The sequence below is a fragment of the Pelodiscus sinensis genome, chromosome 9 (genome assembly GCF_049634645.1).
Source record: "Pelodiscus sinensis isolate JC-2024 chromosome 9, ASM4963464v1, whole genome shotgun sequence".
Taxonomy (NCBI): Eukaryota; Metazoa; Chordata; order Testudines; family Trionychidae; genus Pelodiscus; species Pelodiscus sinensis.
In genome coordinates this window covers 1223-26200 of record NC_134719.1, presented here as the reverse complement: position 1 = coordinate 26200, position 24978 = coordinate 1223, and the positions used below count along the sequence as shown (strand labels likewise).

The window sequence follows — 24978 nt, the reverse complement described above, 5'->3', positions numbered from 1 at the left end:
GCCCAGTTCCTTAGGCCGCCCCTCCTAGCTCCTGTTCTCTGGGCCTTTCCCCATTCCCGCTGCTCTTCTCTGGACCCTCCCCAATTTCATCACATCTTTCTTGATCAACGTGTAGATCAGGCTGAGCCATCTTTGCTGGGTCAGGAGCTGCTGCCCCACAGAAAAATTAGGGAGGGAACACCAGAGTGAGAAGCAACCCCCCCCAACCCTTCTGAGGTGGCCCCACATCCCCTCCCGCACCAGAGCTTAGGGGGACCAGCTCCAAGCAAACCAGGAGCCACATTCAGCGCCCAGGCCGAGGTTCCCCACCCCAGTAGACACTGCTCTGTTTGCAAGCCTGGGCCCCGCGCTGCCTGGCGAGGCGTCGCTGGGCCCGTTCCGGCTCGCTGGGCACTGCTGGCCCCGCGTGCCTGGCTCCCCTTGCACGAAGCACTGACGGTGGCACAGCGCACATTGACTGCCAGACTGACCCACAACGCCTGGCCCCGCCCGACGGGAGGGGGCTGCTGGGCTCACCAGGTCACCGCCAAGGGACAGGAGCCATAGACAGCCAGCTACCCCGATCAGCCGGAGCTCATGGAGGACGGACATTCAGTTGGGTGAAGGGGGCTTTGGGGCAAATTCCTGGCACAGCTGCCTGGGAACACCCGTGTTCGGGCAGAGCTACTGTTCCCAGCAGGCCAGCCCGGCAGCTGAGTCCGGCCTGGCTGGGGGCTGGCCCATGCGCCGACCCCGGGACAGACGCCAGTGCGTCGCTGTGCCCAGCCCCAGCCCGACCCACGGGATTCCCTCCCGGCCGGAGAAGCTGCAAGAGGCCCTGGGGACGCCGGCCCGCCCCTGCCCCCACGGGGAGCGCCCCCCAAAGGGGTCACGAGTCTTCTAGTGACCAAAGCCCCCCGAGTATCCCCTGCTACCTCACCCTCCTTCCCCCGCTGGCCTGACTCAGGGAAAGCCCTCTGCCCGCTCTCCCCAGAGCCTTTGCTGGCTGCAAGTTATCCGGGGCAGCCTCCCCCAACAAACCCGCGGGCACGAGGTCCTCACCAGCCCCAGGTTCTTCTCCTCCTGCCTCACCACTGGCAGGGGGCAGCGTCAGGCCGGCTCACCCCTGGCCCTACTAGCGCCGGAGCAGAGCTCTGGGAACAGGAGGCCCCCGTGGCCGGGGGGGGGGGGGGGGGGGCGCGGGCTGGGGCAGCACAGGGCACACACAAGGGAGCCGGGGGGGACAGGAACCACGTTTATTTCACGTGACACGGACTTGCACTGGTCGATTGGTCTCTACACACACCGGGGACACTCAGCGGCCAAGCCCCGCCCGGCTGGCCCGGATTCACACACAGATGATTATTTCTTCCGTGGGGCCAGTGGGTGGCGGATCAGCAGGGACGGTTCTATACACCTGGGCGCCCCCCCCGCTCGGGGAATAGAAACATTAAATAAATATGTACAGTCGCGCCGCGGGGGCCAGGCCGAACGGGCAGGGCAGCAGGGGCTCAGTCCCCCATCTTTACTTTGGATGTCTGCGGAGAGAAAGGAGACAGGTCAGAGCCCCCCCCAGAGACCCTGCTTGGGAGCATGCCTGGCTGGGTGCCCCAGGGACCGCAACCCCCCCCAAAGAGCCCCCTCCCCAGGGCCCGTCCAGCCTTTCCCTGCGGCCGCTGGAGGGACCAGGCAGCCTGGCCAACTAGTGTGGTCACCGGGAGTTGCTCCCACCCCGCCAGCGCCCTCACGTGGGCCCCTCATTGGCAGCCCACGCGGGACACTGAGGCCCAGCCGGTACCTGCAGGATGGCGACGATGACCCCGAAGAGCCCGATGGCGCTGCCAAAGATCTCCACGATCAGGATCTTGACGAAGAGGCTGGCGTTCTGGGCGTCGGCCAGCGCGGCCCCGCTGCCCACGATGCCCACGCACACCCCGCAGAACAGGTTGGAGAGGCCCACGGTCAGGCCGGCCCCAAACATGGAGTAACCTGCAGGGGAGCAGAGAGCGGTGAGACGTGGCAGGCCACAGGCCAGGGCCTGCCTTGCCCAGGGACTCAGCCCCCTCCCGGGAAGCCTGCTGGGCGCTGTGTCGGGGCAGAGTTAAGGGGACAGAACAGAATATGAAGAGGACAAACCAAGGGCCCTGCGGGCAGCGAACCGACACCAGCAACCATGGAGGCTGGTCCCCATCCATGGCCAGGCAGCAGCCTCTGAGGGAGTCGAGTTTCAGTGCCCTGCCTGAGCCGTCCTGGACCCAGAGCCCGGCCACAGGGCGGAGGACGTGTCTGGCAGGCTCCGAGGGCCCCGGGGCAGTGTTCTACCAACCCAGACACCCCCTGCTCCTGGCCCAGCATCGGGAGCAGCCCAAGCTAGCAGGCAGGCCGCCAGCCTGACCAGCCTGCCTCAGGGGCGGAGGGGGGCTGGGCTGCCTCTGGGGCAGGCAGCCTGGGGAGCAGAGTGTCCCCCCGAGACAAGGCCCACAGCCGCACTGGCAGGGCTGCATGGTGCCCAGGGCACTCAGGCCCTTCGCCCCCCTCCCCTCAGGGCACAGCCCCCCCGCCACGGGGCAGGGCCCTGCTCACCCGCGTGGTAGTTCTTGGCGCCGATGGTCTCTGGGGTGGTGCCGCTGAAAGGCTGGAAGAAGCCACACGGGGCAGTTAGCGGCCGGTGGAGCCGGCTCAGGGCGCCGCGCTGCGGGGGGACGCGGAGACACGGGGCCAAGGGCAGCTCAGGGGGCTAGCGCAGCGCTCCTGCTCAGAGTTTCCATCCGGGGCAGAAGACATTTTGTTCTGCGGACCAAAGCACGTGCGGATGTGCACCACCTGCTGCCGTCTGGGGGCGCTGTGCTCACCAGCTGGGCGGCGTCTGACTCTCCCCTGGGCACTCAGCTGACAGGAACCCTGGGCCCGGGTCCTGCATCCCCCTGGGGATGACCCTGGCAGCAGGGGCTCAGCACCCGCCCAGAAGGGCCCAGGCTGCCAAGCGGCGGGATCAAACCCCAGCGCCAGGGCCTTCTCCACCTGCTCCCCATGGCGGGGCAGAGGGATTCCCCTGCATGTCAGCGGCTGGCGGCCTGGCTCCAAGCAGGCGTGTGGCAGCGCCGGCGCCCGCAGGCTGGGCTGGCAAGAGGCAGCCCCGGTGCCGTGCCCAACGGACGATCCCGGCAAGTCAGGGAACACAGCCCGGGGCTGGTGGCTGCCTCAGACAGGCTGGGTGGCGCTGCCCGAAGCCACGATGGGACCCGAGGGCCCAGCTGCGCACTCGGGGGCAGCCTCGGGCCCAGGTCGGCTGGACGGGCCCCTCGGGACGGCCCGGCGGGCTGCTGAGCCCAGCGAGGGGAGGGAAGCCGTGGAGTGGCCCTGCCCTGCCAAGCTCCAGGGGCTGCCGGTGCCACCCCCGGCCAGGCCCGCACCTCGGCCATGTTGCTGATGACGATGGCCATGATGATCCCGTAGATCGCCACGGCCTCGCAGAAGATGATGCTGCAGACGAGGGGCAGTGTTAGCGACCGACAGCCTGGACCAGGACACACCCCTCCCCCGCCAGACCTGGGGCAGTCGCCCCCCCCGCCCCGACACACCCCTCCCCCGCCCAGCCCGGGACAGACCTGTCACTCCCCCCACCCCGACACACCCCTCCCCCGCCCGGCCGGGGACAGACCTGTCACCCCCCATCCAGCCAAGGACAGACCTGTCACCCCCCGCCCCGACACACCCCTCCCCCGCCCGGCCAAGGACAGACCTGTCACCCCCCGCCCCGACACACCCCTCCCCCGCCCAGCCCGGGACAGACCTGTCACTCCCCCCACCCCGACACACCCCTCCCCCGCCCGGCCGGGGACAGACCTGTCACCCCCCACCCAGCCAAGGACAGACCTGTCACCCCCCGCCCCGACACACCCCTCCCCCGCCCGGCCCAGGACAGACCTGTCACCCCCCCCCGCCCCGACACACCCCTCCCCCGCCCGGCCCAGGTCAGACCTGTCGCCCCCCCGCCCCGACACACCCCTCCCCCGCCCGGCCCAGGTCAGACCTGTTGCCCCCCCGCCCCGACACACCTCTCCCCCGCTTGGCCCCAGCCCAGCCCAGAACCCACCAGTCGCCCCCTGCCCCGACACACCCCTCCCCCGCTTGGCCCCAGCCAAGCCCAGAACCCACCAGTCGCCCCCTGCCCCGACACACCTCTCCCCCGCTTGGCCCCAGCCCAGCCCAGAACCCACCAGTCGCCCCCTGCCCAGCACAGCCCTCTCCTGCCCGGCCTGGGACAGACCAATTGCCCCTCGCCCCCCAGCCCGGGGGAGGGGACGGTGTGCCAGCCAGCAGAGGGAGGGACCCCACAGCGGCACCAGCTGCCCTTACCTGACCAGGTTCTTGGTTTTAATCCTGGGGGCCTTCACGCCCCCGCCGATGATGCTGGAGCCGGTGATGAAGATGCCCCTGAAGGAGAGGGGGGGGGTGAGCGAGGGGCCCTGGCGGGCGGGTGCCTGCAGGAGACGACGGCACCTCCCTGCGGAAGGGCCGAGCACGGGCCGGGGAGAGCCGGCGGCACCCTCGGCAGGAGCCAACGCCCCACTCCCCCCACTGCTGGGCGCGGCGAGACAGGCTGGGGGGCAGCCCCACCCCGGCCGGGCCAGGGTCCCGGGCACAGAATCCCCGGAGAACAGCCTCTCCCCTCCCCCGCAGCAGCCCCCCAGGAGCACTCACCAGGCCGCGCCCACCACGGAGAGCGAGATGGCCAGGCCGATGCCCAGGTTGGACCACATGAAGGGCGAGGTTTCCGTTAAGAACCTAAACGGAAGGGAGGCTCGTCGGTGCCCAGGGACCCTTCCCTGCTGTGCGCCCCCCAAACGGCCAGGCTCACGCCCACAGCGAGCGGCGGCCCCGCCATGCAGACACTGGACCGGCCTCCCTCAGCGCCATGGCAGAGCCGGATGCTGCACCCAGACCAAGCCACCAGGCCCCCAGCCTTCACCCCGGAGCCCTGGCATGGCCACGCAGGCTCCCCCCACCGGGCAGGCCTGCACACCCAGCACCCGGGGCAACCCGCCAGCCCAGGGCAGGGGCGGCTGGACAGCGGCTGCTGGCAGCACAGGCAGGGCCAGTGGAGCGTGGCTGGAAGCTGAGCCCGGGCCAGGCTTCCCTGGGGAGGGAGGCGAGGTGCATGGGAACGGCCCGTGGCAGGCTCCAGCAGACGCGCGCAGAGGGCACCGGGCCAGCCGGGCACACAAGCCCTCCGTCCCGGCCAGCGGGCTCCGAGCCAGGGCAGAGGAGCGCTCGGTCTCTGCTGCTGGAGCAGGGGCTGCTTCCTGGCCACCTCTGGCCCTCAGCAGCCTGCCCGGCGGGCCCCGGGGCCAGCCTGAGCCAACTCACCAGGCCACGTCGAAACGGAAGCCCAGGTCGAATATCGTGTAGCAGATACCTAAAGACAAGAGGCGACCGTCAGCCAGCCGGGCCCCTCTGCCCCCCCTGCCACGTCCTGCCCAGCCCAGCCGCCCACACCAGCCCTGCAGCCTGGCCCCTCTGCCCCCCCTGCCACGTCCTGCCCAGCCCAGCCGCCCACACCAGCCGTGCAGCCTGGCCCCTCTGCTCCCCCCCCCGGCCCGGCCTCCCACACCAGCCCTGCAGCCTGGCCTCTCGGCTCCCCCCTGGCCCAGCCGCCCACACCAGCCGTGAAGCCTGGCCCCTCTGCTCCCCCCGGCCCGGCCTCCCACACCAGCCGTGCAGCCTGGCCCCTCTGCTCCCCCCGGCCCGGCCTCCCACACCAGCCCTGCTGCCGGGCCCCTCTGCTCCCCCCGGCCCGGCCTCCCACACCAGCCATGCAGCCTGGCCCCTCTGCTCCCCCCGGCCCGGCCTCCCACACCAGCCGTGCAGCCTGGCCCCTCTGCTCCCCCCGGCCCGGCCTCCCACACCAGCCGTGCAGCCGGGCCCCTCTGCTCCCCCCGGCCCAGCTGCCCACACCAGCCGCGCAGCCTGGCCCCTCTGCTCCCCCCTGGCCCAGCTGCCCACACCAGCCGCGCAGCCTGGCTGCCGGAGGGCAGGAAGCCACGTGCCAGGCAGCGCTCTCAGCAGGGAGCCTGGCACTGGGAAGGTACGGAGTCAGGGGGGACAGATGCCCCGTGGCTTCCCCATGCCCAGGGGCGTCCCTGTGATTCCCCAGCCACGTGGGCCGAAAGCGGCTGCGGCTCAGCCCCACAACAGTCTCCCTGCACACCAGCGCTGCGGGTGTTGCCGCTGCGCCCATCCCCACGGTACCCGGCCGGGCAGACACGGTGACGCCACCAGGGGAGGCCGGGACGCTAGCTCAGGGCCCACGACCCCTCCTCCGCCCACAGAGCTGAGACTCGCCCCGGGGTGCAGCCGAGCTCGCCCTCCCCCCAGGCAGCAGGCCCCTGACTCAGAGGGAGCGAGCATGCCCGGGGAGCCTGGCTCATTCCCTCCACAGCCGAGAGCCTCACGTGCTGCCCCGTCAGGCGCGAGTCAGCGCCAGCCCTCGCCACCAAGAACAGGGAGCCCCGCCGGGCACAACAGCCGGGCCACTCTGGGCTGCTTGGCCCTGGGACCCGCTGTCTGACGGCTTCGCAGCAGCGCGAGCAGCTGGCCGAGGGTGCCCAGCAGCCGGACCGGCAGGCGATGGAGCCGGGCCTAGCAGCAAGCTTCCCTGCCCTAACCGCTAGACCACATTGCCCCAATACACACGAAGGAGCCAGCGCAGCCTGCCCAGGCCAGAGGAGCATGGTGCTGGCATCACTGCGTCCCCAGGAGGCTACTCGTTGGCTGAGCCAGCCTGGGAGGGCCTGGTTCCCATTAGCACAGGCAGGTGAGCCAGCCTGGGAGGGCCTGGTTCCCATTAGCACAGGCAGGTGTCCCTGGACTGCACAGCCCCCAGCATGGGCACACGGGGGACCCGGCGCCAACAGTTTTATCCCATCACCCCTTCGTCTCCGGGGAAAGTCCCCCTCTTCCTAGGGCACCCGTCCAAACCCCTCCGTTGCGTTGCCCTTCTCAACCTCCCAGGCCCGGTTGGAGCCGGGGCGAGCAGGCCTGAGGCCTGTTCAACGCGTGGGCGGCCCCAGCAGTTTCCAGGGGCATTAGGACGTTCTCTTAGTCTCTGTCCCGGATTTCATGGCTCCCAACTGTCTGTTCGCCCCTTTGACTGCGGCTGCTCAGCGAGTGGCCGTTCTCCCCCCGCGACAGGGGGCACTCGGCGTCCACCCACGTTAGACAATCGCTAGGAACGAGATGGCACCGCAGCGCACCGGCACGGCTGGGGACAAGCCCTTCCCAGGCCAGACGGGCCCCGCGGGAACGGCTTCTTTCTGAGGGCTGGTGCCAGGGACTCGGAAACGCACCGGCCAGCCGGGGACACAAGGCAGAGCTGGCGAGGGGGCCAGGGCCGGACGTGAACTAGGCTTGGGTCAGTTTCCCGGCTGAGGAGCCAGGCGCTGCTCTCAGCCTGGGCAACCTCCCTGTGCCTGCGGGCAGCAGGAGCAGGGCACTGGTCAGACGCCTGACAAGAGCCGCGGCGCCGGGCTGACAGATTCGCCCAGATCCCTAAGTGGCCCCTCAAGGATCGAACTCACAACCTCGGGTTTAGCAGGCCAGTGCTCACACCACTGAGCTGCCCCTCCCCCTCCCGTGGCTCAGGAGCAGTGGGTCTCACCCCGCGCGCAGACCTGCCAGCCAAGGGGGCGACGCTCCGAAAGCCCCTCCCCCCGCCCGGATGCTGCGCCGGGGCGCTCAGCCAGCGGCTCTGGCGCTCCCCAAGCGGGGACAGCTGGACAGGTGCACAGGGCAGGCCAGGCCCGAATGCGCCCCGCTGCAGGGAGCTAGAGCTGCACCCTAGCGCTGCCTGACGGGGGGAAGGCCGGCGGCTCAGCCGTGAGCTCCCAGCCCAGAGGAGGGCCAGCAGGGCCACGCGCCAACCCAGCCAGCCGAGCGAGGGCCACGTGCGCCTAGCCCCCGCAGAGCTGAGTGAGACGGTCCCACTGCCCAGCCCCGCCTTGCACACCGATGTCAGACGTTCCCCCGGCCCACGGGCGCGAAGGGCCAGCCGGCAAACGGAGCTGCAGAGCGGAGGAGATGCGGGTTAGTCTCAGCCCAGAAACGTGCCGGCTGCAGCCCAGCGGGGGCGGCCGCACCCTGCGCCGAGGGGCAGGCATTACCAGCTGGGCCCGTCGGGGCAGAGAGCAGCAGCAGCGCGAGGGCCAGACGGCTTTGTGGGGCGCACAGCGTGTCAATCACCCTCGGCGAAGCAGGGCTGGCGGGGAACACGGAGGGAGAGAGGCTGGCGTCCAAGCCCTGCCCTCCAGCGCCAGAATCCGGCCGAACTCTCAGCCCGGCCGCACCCCTAGGCGCTGTCCAGTGGCCCCAGCAGGCAGAACGGAGGGTTCAGGTCAGCCCAGGGCCGCTCCCCAGCTGGCTGAGCTGCCAGGCCCCGCTTGGGCCTGGTCCACGAGCAAGTGGGGGCTGAGGGCTCAGTGCAGCAGGTGCCAGCCCCACGTGCGGGCAGGGAGTTGCGGGGAGCACTCTATCGCTGCGCAGACCAGCCCGGGCACTCTCAGGCTCTTGCGGGCAGGGAGCTGGCATTCCTATAGCCCACTGAGGACAGTCGGCTCCTGTGCAGGGGGGCCACCCGTGGGGGTGGAGCAGCCCCCTGCCCGTGGTAGGCAGGGAGCTGCTTCAGACCCTCCCGGTTAACCTGACCTGGGAAGCCTAGCCCCAGGAAAACATTCACATCCCTGGAGAAATGGTCGGAGGCCAACAGGATAAAGTTTAATAAGGACAAATGCAAAGTGCTCCACTTGGGAAGGAACAATCCGTGTCACACACAGAAGGGGAAGCGACCGAGTAGGAAGGAGTCCGCAGAAAGGGATCTAGGGGTCAGAGTGGACCACAAGCTGAATATGAGTCAGCAGTGTGAGGCTGTTGCAAAAAAAAGGAAACATGATTCTGGGCTGCATGAACAGGAGTGTGGTGAGCAAGACACGAGAAGTCATTCTTCCGCTCTGCTCTGCTCTGCGCTGATTAGGCCTCCGTTGGAGTATTGTGTCCAGTGCTGGGCGCCACATTTCAAGAAAGACGTGGAGAAATTGGAGAGGGTCCAGAGAAGAGCAACGAGAATGATGAAGGGTCTGGAGAACATGAGCTAGGAGGGGAGGCTGAAGGAATTGGGCTTGTTTAGTTTGGAAAGAGAAGACTGAGGGGACACGAGAGCGGTTTCCAAGTATCTAAACGGGTGTTAACAAGGAGGAGGGAGAAAAATTGTTCTCCTTGGCCTCTGAGGACAGGACAAGAAGCAAGGGGCTTAAACTGCAGCAAGGGAGGTTTAGGTTGGACATTAGGAAAAAGTTCCTAACTGTCAGGGGGGTCAAACACTGGGATAAATTGCCCAGGCGGGTTGTGGAATCTCCATCCCTGGAGATCTCAGAGCAGGTTGGACACATGCCTGCCAGGGATGGTCTAGATGGTGCCTGGTCCGGCCGGGGACTGGACTCGACGACCTCTCGAGGTCCCTGCCAGTTCTAGGACTCAGTGTATGATCCCGAACACACAGGCCCCTCGTCTATGCCCAGCCGTGCTGTGTAGCTGCTAACTGGAGGGACAGGCTCCTTCTGCATAACTCGCGCCAAGTTAAACCACCAGGCTGGCTGGGGCTCCGGCAGGGTTGAGGCTCCATCCAGCCAACAGGGCTGGGCTGAGTGGGTGAGTCAGGTCTCAGTCCTACCCCGTCTTACTGTCGAGGGACAGCAGGCCCAGTGGTCGGTCACCCCAGGGCACCCGGCCCGAGTCACAGGGCTTGGCTGAGCCAGCAGCTCACAGACGGGGTGCTGGCTCTATCGCTTAAATGCATTAAAAGCGGCTCAGAGCCCACCACAGGCTGCCTGCCTGCCAGCCTCAAGCCAACAAAGGGCTGGGCCTGGGAAGCCGGGCAAAGGAGGGATCTACCCCAGCCAAGCCCTGCCCTAGATTAGCCGTGTGCCTGTGGGAGGTGACTCCAGCCTGCTGGGTCCCCACAATGCCTGGGACCCACCCACCCCAGCCCTGCCCGCTAAGAACCAGCCCATGGGCTGCGGACAGAACCACCACTGCGATTGTGCCAGGGCTCCCTGCGTCCCTGGCCTCCCCACTGGGCTGCGCAGCGTCTGTTTGCCAGGAACTACCCTCGCCCATGGGCGACACTCCCCACAACAGCCACAGGCCTCAGCGGCTCCTGCGCCCCCCGTGCTAAGACTGGGGCCACCCCCTCCGGGCGCCGCTCAGCTGAGCGCTGGCAGCTACCGGTGGGCAAGAAAGGAAGTCTGGTGGCCAGACACCCAGCAGGGCCCCGCGCAGGGTGCGAGTGTGATCGGCCCCACACACTCGGGCTGCAGCAGCCATGGGCTGAGGGCAGGAGAGGAAGCAAAACTGATCCCAGCAGGAGGAAGGAACGAGTCACTCGCGCCAGTTGAGCAACCCACAGGAACGCCCCGCACAGGGGCAGCGCTGCCCCTGCCAGCAAAGCCGCCCCAGCGGAGGAGGCTGCGCCCAGCTGGGCCCACGCCTGTAGCATGGGCAGGAGCATTTCCAGCCCTTTCCCTTCCCTCAGCCCCACGCTTGCCCACGTGCCCGGGTGTCTCTGCCAGGGCAGACCTGCCCGGTTACTGTTTGGGGTTCTACAGTCCCTGCTCCGCCGGCCAGGGCGGCCACCAGGCCCAGCCAGTCACAGCTGCCGCCAACTGGCCCCAGGCTCAACCCAGAGCAGGTTCCTACAGCATCGTCTCACTGGCGCAGCACAGATCCAGCCCTGGGTTTATTGCCAAAACACGCCAGGTGGCGGGCACCGGTTCCATTGTGTGCGAGCGTCCGGACGCTGCATAGCCTGGGGGAGGGCGCTGAAGGCCAGGAGCCCGGTGTATTCCCAGTGCTTGTTCTCTGGCACGTTGCTGATCATCCAAGGGCGCCGGCACGGAGACACAGATCGGTTCCTGCCTGTTCTTTACTGGGCCAGTTCTGCACAGGCCTCAGCTAGAAACCCTTCTCTGACGGCTCCGCAAGCCCCTCAGACGCTGCAGCCGGCATGTCTCAGCGCTGCCTGGTTCATGGATCCCATTAAGCCAACTCCCCCGTGGGGTTCACTTTGGCTAGAGAGGTCCTGGCAGGAGTGAGCCAGCAGCGCCGTCCCCTTGCTATTCAGCTGCCCCTTGATCTGAGCACCCAGGCGAGCCAGGCTGCTGGTGCCCACCTCATTCAGGGCTCTGACCCACCACCCTGCCAACATACACACCTGGCTGGCGCTCTGACCCCTCCAAACTAGGGTCACCACAAGGACACCAGACTGACTGCACTGCCACCAGGGCTGGCCTAACATGGGCAGGCCCCCTTGGGCTAGGCTTGCTGCGCCACCGACCTCCAGCCAAGGACTCCTGCACGTTCCCTGAACGCCACGTTCCTGAGACACAGCGCGAGTCCGCTTCTCACGGCGAGGCTCGGTTATTCCTTCAGCACTGGTTTCCTGCAGTGCCCCCCCCCCACTGCCCCAACGCCCTTTCTGAGCCAAGTGACAACCTCTCTGGCACTGGATAGACACAGGCTAACCCCACCCCGAGCACGGCGCTAGACAGAGACCCAGGATGAGAACCCAGAGGCCTGGCTCCCAGGTCTGCGCACAGACTGGCAGATCTGTCCCCCCCAAAAGAACTGCAGATGAGCGTAAGAGTCCTTCCGGCGCAGCCAGGGCCAGAGGGAAGTCTTAGTGGGAGACCCCCGCAGTGAAAGGAGACTAGTCCCTGCACTCACCAGTAGGCCTGCCCCCCCCATCCATTTGTGCTCAGTACCGGGCCCTCCGACAGCAGCGACGCAAACCTCCCAGAGCCCCCCGTGTTCCTCAACGCTGCCCTGCGGGCACAAGGGCCCGGAGCCCCTGAGCCAGGATGAGACACACGGGGCCTCGGGCCAACATCCAGCTGAAGGACCAGCCCAGGCCAGGCCAGCTCAGCCCACACAGCCCTGGCGGGGGGGGGGGGGGGGGGCAGGGCCCTGCCCGGACAGAAGCGACCCGCGCACCGGGCCAGCGCCAGGGCCCCCCCCCCGCAACTGCCCCCTCCCCTCCTCCTCCCCCCCCGCAACTGCCCCCTCCCCTCCTCCTCCCCCCCCCGCAACTGCCCCCTCCCCCTCCCCCCCCCGCAACTGCCCCCTCCCCCTCCCCTCCCCGCCCCGCAACTGCCCCCTCCCCCTCCCCGCCCCGCAACTGCCCCCTCCCCCCGCAACTGCCCCCCCCCGCTCACCCACGCCGGCCAGCGCGGCCCAGCAGGCCAGGCCGAGGCCCGCGTAGAGCAGGAGGGGCCCGGACATGGCGGCGGCTCCGGAGCGCGGCGGGACTGCGGGAGGCGCGGGCCGGCCGGGTGCGGGCAGGTCACCTGACTGACACCATGTGACCGGGCGGGCGGGGCCACCCCGTGACCGCGGGGAGCCTGGCGATTGGCTGCGGGCTGGGCGGGCGCTCGAACTACACGGCCCAGCGGGCTCCGCGCGCCCCGCCCGGCCCGCGCGCCCCCTGCCATTGGCTGCGGCCGCGGAGCCCCGCCCCAGCCGGATGCGATTGGCTCGGGGCTCCGGGGGCGGGATTTCCCGGCAGAGCCGGCTCCGCATTGGCTGGCCCTGGCCCTGGCCTGGAAGCGCCTCGCGGTGAGCCCGCGTGGTCGTGCCGCGCGCGGGGCTGTTCACTCTGGGCCCTAGTGACGGCGGCGCCGCGGCCCGCTCCGCGCAGGGGCCTCTGGGAGCCCGGCAGCCACCCCCCCACTGCCCCCTCAGGCAGCCAGACCCCCCCCCCGCCCCAGCCAGCCGCTGCCCCCGAGCCCCGCCCGCCCCAGAGACCGGCCCCCGAGGGGAGGGCCCAGGTCGCGGGGGGGACGGTCTGGGGGGGCCCCAGGTCGTGGGGGGGCCCAGGCCGCGGGGGGGATCTGGGGGGCCCAAGGTCGTGGGGGGGAGTCGGGGGGGGGGCCGGGCTCTGCAGCTGCCCCTCGGGGCGGGGGGTCCCCGGCCCATGGACCCCCCCACTGACCCTCGCCCCCCCCCTCCCCGGTGGGTGCAGGTGATGCGGCGTAACCATGGCGACGCTGTTCAGCAGTGATGGGGCCGGGGTGGTCCAGCGGGCTCTGCCCCTGGGGCCGGGCGCCAGGGCCCCCCCCGCGGCGCTGGCCGAGTTCTACGAGCTGGAGCGCGCCGCCGCCTTCGTCACCGCCAGCGGCTTTCGCAGGGTGAGTCGCTGCCGGGCCCCGCAGCTCCCTGGGTAACGGGTGGGCGTCAGGCTCACCGTGTGCAGAATAGTGTTGTTCTGTGTGCGCCAAGGCATGTGCAGATGTGCACCACACGAGAAACAAACCTAGCAGGGGGCTCTGCTCATCAGCTGGGCGGCACGAGCCCCCTGGCCAGGCCCGCGCTGGGCTGGTGCGGCACAAGGAGCCAGCCTGCTAGAGACCCTGTCACAGAGGAACCGAGGCCTCGTGCCCTCCCCGTGGCTGGGGCAGGTTCCCTTGGGAGCTGGGGATCGTCCTGGCCCCGACTGGTGGAGCGGACAGGAGCATTGTAAGGTGGGGGGGGGTCACAGAGAGGCGGCTGGCTAGAGTCCCGTTCTGCTCGCTGGGTGCTGGGCGGTGGCTGCGTATGCAGCAGGCAGAGATGGCTCCTGTATTTCACATCCCCCGCGCTGGCCCTGCCACAGGTGGCCCTGCAGTTCCCCGACGAGCTCCTGGCAGATTCAGCCGCCGTCGCCGCTAAGATGGAAGAGGCGACCGGCTCCAAAATGTACATCCTGGGGGACACGTCCTATGGCAGGTAGGTGCCGCCGGGGGTCTCAGGGGCTGGGCCGGTGGGGAGTGAGACCCTGCCAGCGACATGGCTGACCCTTTCCTTTCCGGCGGTAGCTGCTGCGTGGACGAGGTGGCTGCGGAGCACGTGGAGGCGGAGGCTGTGGTGCACTATGGCCCCGCGTGTCTCAGCCCCTGCAGGAAGCTGCCGGTGTTGCACGTCTTTGGCCGGCAGCCCCTGGACACGGAGCGTTGCGCGGGGGCCTTCCGGGAGCTCTACCCTGACCCCCAGAGCCACGTGGTGGTGCTGAGTGACGTGGTCTACGCCCACGCGCTAGGTGAGAGCTACGCTGGGGTGGGCGTCTGCCCCGGGCTGTGGTCTGGAAGCTGTGGGAACTGCTGGGCAGGCCCTTCTCCTGCTACCCGGCTGGTACCTCGCCCCACCTGTCCAGGCCCTGCTAGCACCGACTCGGGGGAGGCGGCACTTGAACCCACGACCCTGTCCTCCCCAGGCGAGCGCTGGCGCTGCCACCGGCTGTTGACATCTCTGAGCAGCCAGCGGGGCTGGGTTCTGCTGCACCAGCACGAGCAAAGTCACGGGAGCCCCCAGCTCTGCCCCCACCCACATGCGGTGTGGCGCCTGCAGGGCGGGTGAGGGGAGCGAGTGAGCTTGTCGGGCAGGGCAAGCTGGCTAAGTCTGGGTTCAGACGTCGGTAGCGCCAGGCCCAGGAGCTGGGCCGCCGGTTCTGGCTGCCCTGGTAACGCACTCAGCAGGGGCGACGAGGGGTTCCTGTAGCACCGTCTAGACTCACGTGTATTTCGTGGGTCTTTGCCCACGAACGCTCATGCTCCGATACATCTGTGAGTCTGGAAGGTGCCCCAGGACTCCTCGTCGCTTTCCAGCTCCAGACTAACACGGCTGCCCCTCGGATACTCGGCCCTCAGCGGGGGGTGACGCTGCGCAGCTCTGAGCCTGCACCCGCCCGGTCGCTCACAGCCAGCGCGCGCCAAGGCTCCTTGTCAGCGCTTCGGGCGTTCCCCACGCCGGTGAGGGGGTTCCATGACGTGGGCAAAGCAGCGCTCCCCCCCCGCCAAACGTCGGCCTTCGCGTGTGGGCCGGGCTCAGCGCCCACGAAGCACAAGCCTACGCGTGGCCACCCTCTCTCCCTAGGTCCCACGCTGAGTCCCAGCCCAGGGCGTGGCCCGGTGCCCTGCCGGGTCAGAGCAGCCCTCACTCGTGGCCTGGGCCCAGTGGCTGAGCCACGTGCACTGCCTGGCAGGAAATGCAGAGCCCCGCACAGCTCGTTACAGCGCCCCCGGCAGTAGTGAACGATCCGTGCCAGCAAACCAGACCCATGGCCCGAGTCGGCCGGTACCAGGGGCCTCGTGCTCCTCGCGCTGTGGTGAACGTGGGGCGCGGTATCACTCTGTGCACGAGGGCTTGTGGGTCGCTGCACCCCGACCCTTTGCTGGGCTCGTGTGGCAGCAGGAACCAAACCAGGCTGCTGGCCAAGCCCTGCCGCCCTGGGCCGCCCACACACACTCCTGTCCCTGCCTAGGGGGCTCCAGTGTGGGGCTGGCCTGGGGATGGGCCTGGCCAACGGGGAGGAGCTGGAGCTGCTCAGCCTGTGCCCCCCCCAGGTGAGCTGGAGCGGCGGCTGCGCCCGGAGTACCCTCATGTCGTCTTCTCCCGCCCGGCGTGCGCCGAGGCCCCCGCCTGCCCGCCGGGCCCGGGGGCTGGTGCAGCAGCACGGGCGGGTCTTCGCGCTGGAGGCGGGGCGCGGGCTGCAGGACTACGCCATGTTCTACGTGGGCGCCGAGGGCCTGGCCCTCACCAACTTCATACTGAGCTGGAACTGCTGCCCCTTCAGCTCCTTCGAGCCAGCCACGGGCCACGGCCGGCACGAGAGGCTCAGCGGCAACCGGGCGCTGCTCCGGCGCCTCTACCTGGTGGAGCGGGCCCGGGACGCCCGCGTGGTGGGCATCCTGGTGGGCACGCTGGGCGTGGCTGGCTACCTCTCCGTGCTGGAGCGCCTGCGGGACGTCCCTGCACCGGGCGGGCAAGCGCAGCTACACCCTGGCCATGGGCAAGCTCAGCCCGGCCAAGCTGGCCAACTTCCTGGAGGTGGACGTCTTCGTGCTGGTGGCCTGTCCCCAGAACTCCCTGCTGGACTCCCGGGACTTCTACCGGCCCGTGGTGACGCCCTACGAGCTGGAGCTGGCCTGCAAACCCGGCCCGCGAGTGGAGCAGCCGCTACGTCACAGACTTCAGGGACCTGCTGCCAGGTACGGGCGGCACCTTGCCAAGGGGCGGAGCCAGCGCCCCCTGCTGGGGAAGGCCAGTGCTGAGCGGCCGGAGCCCAGGTGGCTCCCACCCAGACTCGGGCTGAGCTGGCCACGCGGGCGCTGGGGGGGCCGGGCCGGGCGGCTCCCACCCAGACTCGGGCTGAGCTGGCCACGCGGGCGCGGGGGGGGCCGGGGCCGGGCGGCTCCCACCCAGACTCGGGCTGAGCTGGCCACGCGGGCGCGGGGGGGCCGGGCCGGGTGGCTCCCACCCAGACTCGGGCTGAGCTGGCCACGCGGGCGCGGGGGGGCCGGGCCGGGCGCTCTCATGTCTCTCGCCCTGCAGGTGGCTGCGCCCACGTCGGCTTCCCAAGCCGCGGCCCCCGGGGAAGGGGACGTTCCCGACGTCTCGCTGATCACGGGGGGGCTGCGAGCGGCCGGTCTCTCCAGCAGCCCCGCCCCGGCCGCCAGCTCCGCCCTGGCCTGCAGGAACCCAGAGCACGCCCTGGCCGAGACCAGCCCGGCGGGTTTGTGCTTTACTCTCTCTTCCCTCCGCCCCGCCACTGCCCGCAGCCCCCTGCCGGGACGGGAGGACCCAATGACCCCCAGCCAGCGCTCCTGCCCCCCTGCCGGGACGGGAGGACCCAGTCGCCCCCCAGCCAGCGCTCCTGCCCCCCTGCCGGGGCGGGAGGACCCAGTGACCCCCCCCAGCCAGCGCCCCTGCCCCCCTGCCGGGGCGGGAGGACCCAGTGACCCCCCAGCCAGCGCCCCTGCCCCCCTGCCGGGGCGGGAGGACCCAATGGCCCCCCAGCCAGCGCTCCTGCCCCCCTGCCGGGACGGGAGGACCCAGTGACCCCCCCCAGCCAGCGCCTCCTGCCCCCCTACCGGGGCGGGAGGACCCAATGGCCCCCCAGCCAGCGCCCCTGCCCCCCTGCCGGGGCGGGAGGACCCAATGGCCCCCCAGCCAGCGCTCCTGCCCCCCTGCCGGGGCGGGAGGACCCAGTCACCCCCCAGCCAGCGCTCCTGCCCCCCTGCCAGGACGGGAGGACCCAGTCGCCCCCCAGCCAGCGCTCCTGCCCCCCTGCTGGGACAGGAGGACCCAATGGCCCCCCAGCCAGCGCTCCTGCCCCCCTGCCGGGGCGGGAGGACCCAGTCGCCCCCCAGCCAGCGCTCCTGCCCCCCCTGCCGGGGCGGGAGGACCCAATGGCCCCCCAGCCAGCGCTCCTGCCCCCCTGCCGGGACGGGAGGACCCAGTCGCCCCCCTGCCAGCGCTCCTGCCCCCCTGCCGGGGCGGGAGGACCCAATGGCCCCCCAGCCAGCGCGCTCCTGCCCCCCTGCCGGGGCGGGAGGACCCAATGACCCCCAGCCAGCGCTCCTGCCCCCCTGCCGGGACGGGAGGACCCAGTCGCCCCCCTGCCAGCGCTCCTGCCCCCCTGCCGGGGCGGGAGGACCCAATGGCCCCCAGCCAGCGCTCCTGCCCCCCTGCCGGGGTGGGAGGACCCAATGGCCCCCCTGCCAGCGCTCCTGCCCCCCTGCCGGGGTGGGAGGACCCAATGGCCCCCCTGCCAGCGCTCCTGCCCCCCTGCCGGGACGGGAGGACCCAGTCGCCCCCCAGCCAGCGCTCCTGCCCCCCTGCCGGGACGGGAGGACCCAATGGCCCCCCTGCCAGCGCTCCTGCCCCCCTGCCGGGGTGGGAGGACCCAATGGCCCCCCAGCCAGCGCTCCTGCCCCCCTGCCGGGACGGGAGGACCCAATGGCCCCCAGCCAGCGCTCCTGCCCCCCTGCCGGGGCGGGAGGACCCAATGGCCCCCCAGCCAGCGCTCCTGCCCCCCTGCCAGGACGGGAGGGACCCAGTCGCCCCCCAGCCAGCGCTCCTGCCCCCCTGCTGGGACAGGAGGACCCAATGGCCCCCAGCCAGCGCTCCTGCCCCCCTGCCGGGACGGGAGGACCCAATGGCCCCCCAGCCAGCGCTCCTGCCCCCCTGCCGGGACGGGAGGACCCAGTCGCCCCCCTGCCAGCGCTCCTGCCCCCCTGCCGGGACGGGAGGACCCAGTCGCCCCCCAGCCAGCGCTCCTGCCCCCCTGCCGGGACGGGAGGACCCAGTCGCCCCCCAGCCAGCGCTCCTGCCCCCCTGCCGGGACGGGAGGACCCAGTCGCCCCCCAGCCAGCGCTCCTGCCCCCCTGCCGGGGCGGGAGGACCCAATGGCCCCCTGCCAGCGCTCCTGCCCCCCTGCCGGGACGGGAGGACCCAGTCGCCCCCCAGCCAGCGCTCCTGCCCCCCTGCCGGGACGGGAGGACCCAATGGCCCCCCAGCCAGCGCTCCTGCCCCCCCTGCCGGGGCGGGAGGACCCAATGGCCCCCTGCCAGCGCTCCTGCCCCCCTGCCGGGGCGGGAGGACCCAATGGCCCCCAGCCAGCGCTCCTGCCCCCCTGCCGGGACGGGAGGACCCAATGGCCCCCCAGCCAGCGCTCCTGCCCCCCTGCGGGACGGGAGGACCCAGTCGCCCCCCAGCCAGCGCTCCTGCCCCCCTGCCGGGACGGGAGGACCCCAGTCGCCCCCCCAGCCAGCGCTCCTGCCCCCCTGCCGGGACGGGAGGACCCAGTCGCCCCCCAGCCAGCGCTCCTGCCCCCCTGCCGGGGCGGGAGGACCCAATGGCCCCCAGCCAGCGCTCCTGCCCCCCTGCCGGGACGGGAGGACCCAATGGCCCCCTGCCAGCGCTCCTGCCCCCCTGCCGGGACGGGAGGACCCAGTCGCCCCCCAGCCAGCGCTCCTGCCCCCCTGCCGGGACGGGAGGACCCAATGGCCCCCCTGCCAGCGCTCCTGCCCCCCCTGCCGGGACGGGAGGACCCAGTCGCCCCCCAGCCAGCGCTCCTGCCCCCCTGCCGGGGCGGGAGGACCCAATGGCCCCCCAGCCAGCGCTCCTGCCCCCCTGCCGGGACGGGAGGACCCAATGGCCCCCCTGCCAGCGCTCCTGCCCCCCTGCCGGGACGGGAGGACCCAGTCGCCCCCCAGCCAGCGCTCCTGCCCCCCTGCCAGGACGGGAGGACCCAGTCGCCCCCCAGCCAGCGCTCCTGCCCCCCTGCCGGGACGGGAGGACCCAGTCGCCCCCCAGCCAGCGCTCCTGCCCCCCTGCCGGGGCGGGAGGACCCAATGGCCCCCCCTGCCAGCGCTCCTGCCCCCCTGCCGGGACGGGAGGACCCAATGGCCCCCCAGCCAGCGCTCCTGCCCCCCTGCCGGGACGGGAGGACCCAATGGCCCCCTGCCAGCGCTCCTGCCCCCTGCCGGGACGGGAGGACCCAGTCGCCCCCCAGCCAGCGCTCCTGCCCCCCTGCTGGGACAGGAGGACCCAATGGCCCCCCAGCCAGCGCTCCTGCCCCCCCTGCCGGGACGGGAGGACCCAATGGCCCCCAGCCAGCGCCCCTGCCCCCCTGCCGGGACGGGAGGACCCAATGGCCCCCCAGCCAGCGCTCCTGCCCCCCCCTGCCGGGACGGGGAGGACCCAGTCGCCCCCCTGCCAGCGCTCCTGCCCCCCTGCCGGGACGGGAGGACCCAGTCGCCCCCCCAGCCAGCGCTCCTGCCCCCCCTGCCGGGACGGGAGGACCCAGTCGCCCCCCAGCCAGCGCTCCTGCCCCCCTGCCGGGACGGGAGGACCCAGTCGCCCCCCAGCCAGCGCTCCTGCCCCCCTGCCGGGGCGGGAGGACCCAATGGCCCCCAGCCAGCGCTCCTGCCCCCCTGCCGGGACGGAGGACCCAATGGCCCCTGCCAGCGCTCCTGCCCCCCTGCCGGGACGGGAGGACCCAGTCGCCCCCCAGCCAGCGCTCCCTGCCCCCCTGCCGGGACGGGAGGACCCAATGGCCCCCTGCCAGCGCTCCTGCCCCCCTGCCGGGGCGGGAGGACCCAATGGCCCCCCCAGCCAGCGCTCCTGCCCCCCTGCCGGGGCGGGAGGACCCAATGGCCCCCTGCCAGCGCTCCGGCCCCCCTGCCGGGGCGGGAGGACCCAATGGCCCCCTGCCAGCGCTCCTGCCCCCCTGCCGGGGCGGGAGGACCCAATGGCCCCCAGCCAGCGCTCCTGCCCCCCTGCCGGGACGGGAGGACCCAATGGCCCCCAGCCAGCGCTCCTGCCCCCCTGCCGGGGCGGGAGGACCCAATGGCCCCCCAGCCAGCGCTCCTGCCCCCCTGCCGGGACGGGAGGACCCAATGGCCCCCCAGCCAGCGCGTCCTGCCCCCCTGCCGGGGCGGGAGGACCCAGTCGCCCCCCCTGCCAGCGCTCCTGCCCCCCTGCCGGGACGGGAGGGACCCAGTCGCCCCCCTGCCAGCGCTCCTGCCCCCCTGCCGGACGGGAGGACCCAGTCGCCCCCCCAGCCAGCGCTCCTGCCCCCCTGCCGGGACGGGAGGACCCAGTCGCCCCCCCGCCAGCGCTCCTGCCCCCCCTGCCGGGGCGGGAGGACCCAATGGCCCCCAGCCAGCGCTCCTGCCCCCCTGCCGGGACGGGAGGACCCAATGGCCCCCTGCCAGCGCTCCTGCCCCCCTGCCGGGACGGGAGGACCCAGTCGCCCCCCCAGCCAGCGCTCCTGCCCCCCTGCCGGGACGGGAGGACCCAGTCGCCCCCCAGCCAGCGCTCCTGCCCCCCCTGCCGGGACGGGGAGGACCCAATGGCCCCCCTGCCAGCGCTCCTGCCCCCCTGCCGGGACGGGAGGACCCAGTCGCCCCCCCAGCCAGCGCTCCTGCCCCCCTGCCGGGGCGGGAGGACCCAATGGCCCCCCAGCCAGCGCTCCTGCCCCCCTGCCGGGACGGGAGGACCCAATGGCCCCCTGCCAGCGCTCCTGCCCCCCCCTGCCGGGACGGGAGGACCCAGTCGCCCCCCAGCCAGCGCTCCTGCCCCCCCTGCCGGGGCGGGAGGACCCAATGGCCCCCCCTGCCAGCGCTCCTGCCCCCCTGCCGGGACGGGAGGACCCAATGGCCCCCCAGCCAGCGCTCCTGCCCCCCTGCCGGGACGGGAGGACCCAATGGCCCCCCAGCCAGCGCTCCTGCCCCCCTGCCGGGACGGGAGGACCCAGTCGCCCCCAGCCAGCGCTCCTGCCCCCCCTGCCGGGACGGGAGGACCCAGTCGCCCCCCCAGCCAGCGCTCCTGCCCCCCTGCCGGGACGGGAGGACCCAATGGCCCCCCAGCCAGCGCTCCTGCCCCCCTGCCGGGACGGGAGGACCCAATGGCCCCCCAGCCAGCGCTCCTGCCCCCCTGCTGGGGCGGGAGGACCCAATGGCCCCCAGCCAGCGCTCCTGCCCCCCTGCCGGGACGGGAGGACCCAATGGCCCCCCAGCCAGCGCTCCTGCCCCCCTGCCGGGACGGGAGGACCCAATGGCCCCCCCAGCCAGCGCTCCTGCCCCCCTGCCGGGACGGGAGGACCCAATGGCCCCCCAGCCAGCGCTCCTGCCCCCCTGCGGGACGGGAGGACCCAATGGCCCCCCAGCCAGCGCTCCTGCCCCCCTGCCGGGACGGGAGGACCCAATGGCCCCCCCAGCCAGCGCTCCTGCCCCCCTGCCGGGACGGGAGGACCCAATGGCCCCCCAGCCAGCGCTCCTGCCCCCCTGCCGGGACGGGAGGACCCAGTCGCCCCCCAAGCCAGCGCTCCTGCCCCCCTGCCGGGACGGGAGGACCCAGTCGCCCCCCCAGCCAGCGCTCCTGCCCCCCTGCCGGGACGGGAGGACCCAGTCGCCCCCCAGCCAGCGCATCCTGCCCCCCTGCCGGGACGGGAGGACCCAGTCGCCCCCCAGCCAGCGCTCCTGCCCCCCTGCCGGGGCGGGAGGACCCAATGGCCCCCCAGCCAGCGCTCCTGCCCCCCTGCCGGGGCGGGAGGACCCAATGGCCCCCCAGCCAGCGCTCCTGCCCCCCTGCCGGGACGGGAGGACCCAATGGCCCCCCAGCCAGCGCTCCTGCCCCCCTGCCGGGACGGGGTAGTGGGGCCCGCGCCCGGTAGCGCCCCCTGCTGGGGGAGGCTGGGGCTCCCCTGCGGGGCTGTGGCGTCCCCCACTAACGGCTCCATCTCTTGCTTCCAGCGTCCTTCCTGGAGTCTCGCAGCTGGCGGGGCTTGGAGCAGCAGCTGGGCCAGACGCCGGTGGCCAAGGCCGTGCCGGGTCGCAGGGGCGTTGCCATCGCCTACGAGGACGAGGCTTGTGGGGTGACCCTGGCACTCGGGGGGCTGCCGTGAGGAGACAGGCCCTGGGGCGCTGGGCTGGGGGGAGCGGGGACTTACAGGAGCGAGTGGCGGCCTGCACCCCCCAGCCCCATTCTGCCACCAGCCCCCAGGGCACCTTGGCCCTTCCGTGCCGCGGTGCAGGGCGTGAGCCTCCACAGGCCAGGCCTGCAGCAGGGCCTGGGCTGCCGGGAATTAAAGGTGTCAAGGAGACCCTTGTGTTGTGTGATGAGACCTCCAGGGCCACATCCCCTGAACACCGGCCTGGCGGGGGTCACACGCCCCCCGGGGGGAAATCTGGCCCAGCGGGCGAGTCTGAAACTCCCCCAGTCGGGGGTAAATACGGCCCAAGGCCAGCTCTATACGGCCCCTTGACTGGGGGCCAGGCCCTCCCTCTCCCCTGGCCCCAGCCCAGGCCCTAGCAGCAGTGGGTGGTTCCCACCCCGGCTCGGTTACCCCGCAGCACGCTGAGCGCTCCCGGCTGCCTCCTGCCCCCGGCCCCCGCCTGGGCTGGCGAACGCTGCGGCGCTGGCGGCTGCGGCTTGGTTCCCTTCCCCCTCTGTGGTCAGCCCTGGCAGCTGCTCCACCGGCCTTTACACAGCCCTGGGGCTGGAGCATGCCCCCACAGGGCCTTGGGGCAGGGCCCTTCTCAGCCCAGCCAGCCTGGTTAACCCCTCCCATCACAGGGCCCGTTATTGGCCGGTGCCCATGCCCGTCACAGCGAGCCCTGCGCGCTCCGGGGCGTGGCGCTAGCAGAGCTGCCTTGCGCATACAAATGGCCCCCCAGGGTCAGGCCAAGGCCCGCCCAGCCCCGTCTGTCTGCCCACCACGGCCAGTGCCAGCAGCCCAGAGGAGTGAACGGGAACCTCCCGTCGCCCAGCCCCAGGGCACCCTCCCCGCCCAGCCTGGCTAACACTCTCTGGTGGGCCCAACCTCCAGGAACTTCAGCTCCTTTGAGGGCCAACAGGGCTCACCACAGCCGCGAGGAGTTCCACAGTTATGTGAAGAAAACCGTCCCTGGGTTTGCTTTAAACCTGCTGCCTCTTCATTTCATTGGCTGACCCTTGTGTGAGGGGAAGGAGTAAAAACTTCCTTTGTTCACTAGCCCGCTGGCTCGTCCACTAGCCCGTCCCCCTTCCTGGCTGGAGAGGCCGAGGCGTTTCAGTCTCCGCGCCGGGCAGCCCTTCCAAACCCTGGGCGTGTGTGTTGCCCGGTTGTGCCCTGGAGGCGCCCGCGGCTGCACACAGTCCCGGGGTTTAGACAGCGGCACCACGCCGGTCTCTGATTCTTTAACCGGTTCTCAGTGGGTCCCAGCAGCCCGTTGGCGCGGCAGGTCAGTGAGGGCGGAGTCCAGAGAACGCCCCCGTCTCTCTGGGCGGGAGGGGCCCTGGAAGAAGAGTGAAGCCGGCAGGGCCGGAGGCCAGGACAGAGCGAGGGGCTGGAGCCTGCAGGCGACGCCGAGGAGGGTGCTGGGCTCGGCTGAGCCAGCCGGACACACTGTGGGACCCAGGGACTCTACACACCCCAGGCAGCGGCGCCCTCCTGTTTTCCCACTGACAGCGCTGCCCGCGCCGGGCACGGCTCCCGTGCAAGTGGCCGTGCTGCAGGGAGCTCCTGGGGGCTGGCATCTCCGAGGGGGAGGCGGGGAAGTAGCAGGGGCCAGCGACAGGCAGAGCCATCCCAGAGCAGCCGGCCTGTGGCTGCATGGCACCCACCAGAGCCAGCTGCCCGCCCCGCTGTGACCCGGCCAGGGCAAGGGCTGTGCCCTCGGGGCCATGCAGCCCTATGGCACTGCCCCCATAGCTGTTTGCTCATGACCCTTGGCGCCGGGGCCCAGCCACCAAGGAGCAGGCCAGGACACGGCTTTGCCCCAGACCCAGTGGTGACATGCGTGTGCACACGCGTGTACAAGTGCACACACCTGTGGGACCGGCTCAGCTTCCCCAGGCACTGCAGCCCCCTAGCGAGGGACGGGGGGGGGGGGGGGGGGGGGAGGACGCAATGCGCAGGCCAACACCTTGGCAATGGCCTGGGCAGGTGGGAACCCGGTGGCACGTTTTGCCCAGGGGCTGGCAGAGCCAGGCTAGCCGGGCTGGGGGGGAGGGGACTGGTAGGTGAGTCGCTGGGTTGGGGGGGCAGGGCCCTGGCTCTGGGGCCCCCCCTCCCCACGCTGGGCAGCCTGGCTGCTCCTGATCCCTGTGCTGGCCCAGGCTGTGCCGGGCTGGGGCCGGGGGTGCCCCACTGGAGCCGAGCTGGCAGGGCCGGGCCAGGGAGCCTTCGCCCCACTCGCTGGCACACAGGGTACGGCCACGTCCTGCCCCAGCCCCCTCCCTGCAGCCCCCCCCCCAGTCCCGCCGCCCCAGCCCCCTCCTGTCCCAGTCCCGCCGCCCCAGCCCCCTGCCTGCAGCCCCCCCCGGTCCTGCTGCCCCAGCCCCCTCCTGTCCCAGCCTCCCCCGGTCCTGCCGCCCCAGCCCCCTCCCTGCAGCCCCCCCCGGTCCCGCCGCCCCAGCCCCCTCCCTGCCGCCCCCCAGGTCCTGCGCCCCAGCCCCCTCCTGTCCCACCCCCCCCCCGGTCCTGCCGCCCCAGCCCCCTCCCTGCCGCCCCCCCCGGTCCTGGAGCCGAGCCCCCCGTTCGCCTGGGCACCACGTCCGGCAAGGCCCCTGCCCCAGCCCGCGCTCGAGCCTCGCGGCTGCTGCCCTAGGCCAGGGGCCTCCAGCGCCAGGAGCAGCAGAGGTGCCTGC

The 24978-nt window shown here is 71.8% G+C and overlaps 2 protein-coding genes across 2 annotated transcripts; one reads left to right on the top strand and one right to left on the bottom strand.

Moving 5' to 3' along the window:
• Positions 1 to 1221: 1221 nt before the first annotated feature.
• ATP6V0B (ATPase H+ transporting V0 subunit b) lies at positions 1222 to 12395 on the bottom strand. The gene is made up of 8 exons (XM_075935789.1): positions 12243 to 12395; positions 5350 to 5398; positions 4684 to 4767; positions 4339 to 4416; positions 3393 to 3462; positions 2563 to 2614; positions 1778 to 1968; positions 1222 to 1517 (listed from the first exon to the last, which is right to left on the bottom strand). Exons 1-8 carry the CDS (start codon positions 12307 to 12309, stop codon positions 1491 to 1493), a joined length of 618 nt encoding a protein of 205 aa, XP_075791904.1. The 5' UTR covers positions 12310 to 12395; the 3' UTR covers positions 1222 to 1490.
• Positions 12396 to 12575: 180 nt separating this feature from the next.
• DPH2 (diphthamide biosynthesis 2) lies at positions 12576 to 24142 on the top strand. Its single transcript, XM_075935788.1, is given in 11 exon segments — positions 12576 to 12642; positions 13049 to 13214; positions 13679 to 13791; positions 13881 to 14101; positions 15405 to 15496; positions 15498 to 15809; positions 15811 to 15990; positions 15992 to 16049; positions 16393 to 16421; positions 16423 to 16573; positions 22101 to 24142. Coding segments are annotated over 10 exon segments (1458 nt in total). The 5' UTR covers positions 12576 to 12642; positions 13049 to 13064; the 3' UTR covers positions 22253 to 24142.
• Positions 24143 to 24978: the final 836 nt, after the last annotated feature.

What these genes read in the sequence shown, in the direction of transcription:
- ATP6V0B (XM_075935789.1), bottom strand. Translation starts at nt 12,309, where the DNA reads ATGTCCGGGCCCCTCCTGCTCTACGCGGGCCTCGGCCTGGCCTGCTGG. An exon ending in GGCCGCGCTGGCCGGCGTGG is followed by an intron (nt 5,399 to 12,242) that starts GTGAGCGGGGGG and finishes TCTTGTCTTTAG; the next exon opens with GTATCTGCTACACGATATTC. An exon ending in TCATCGTCGCCATCCTGCAG is followed by an intron (nt 1,518 to 1,777) that starts GTACCGGCTGGG and finishes TTCTCTCCGCAG; the next exon opens with ACATCCAAAGTAAAGATGGG.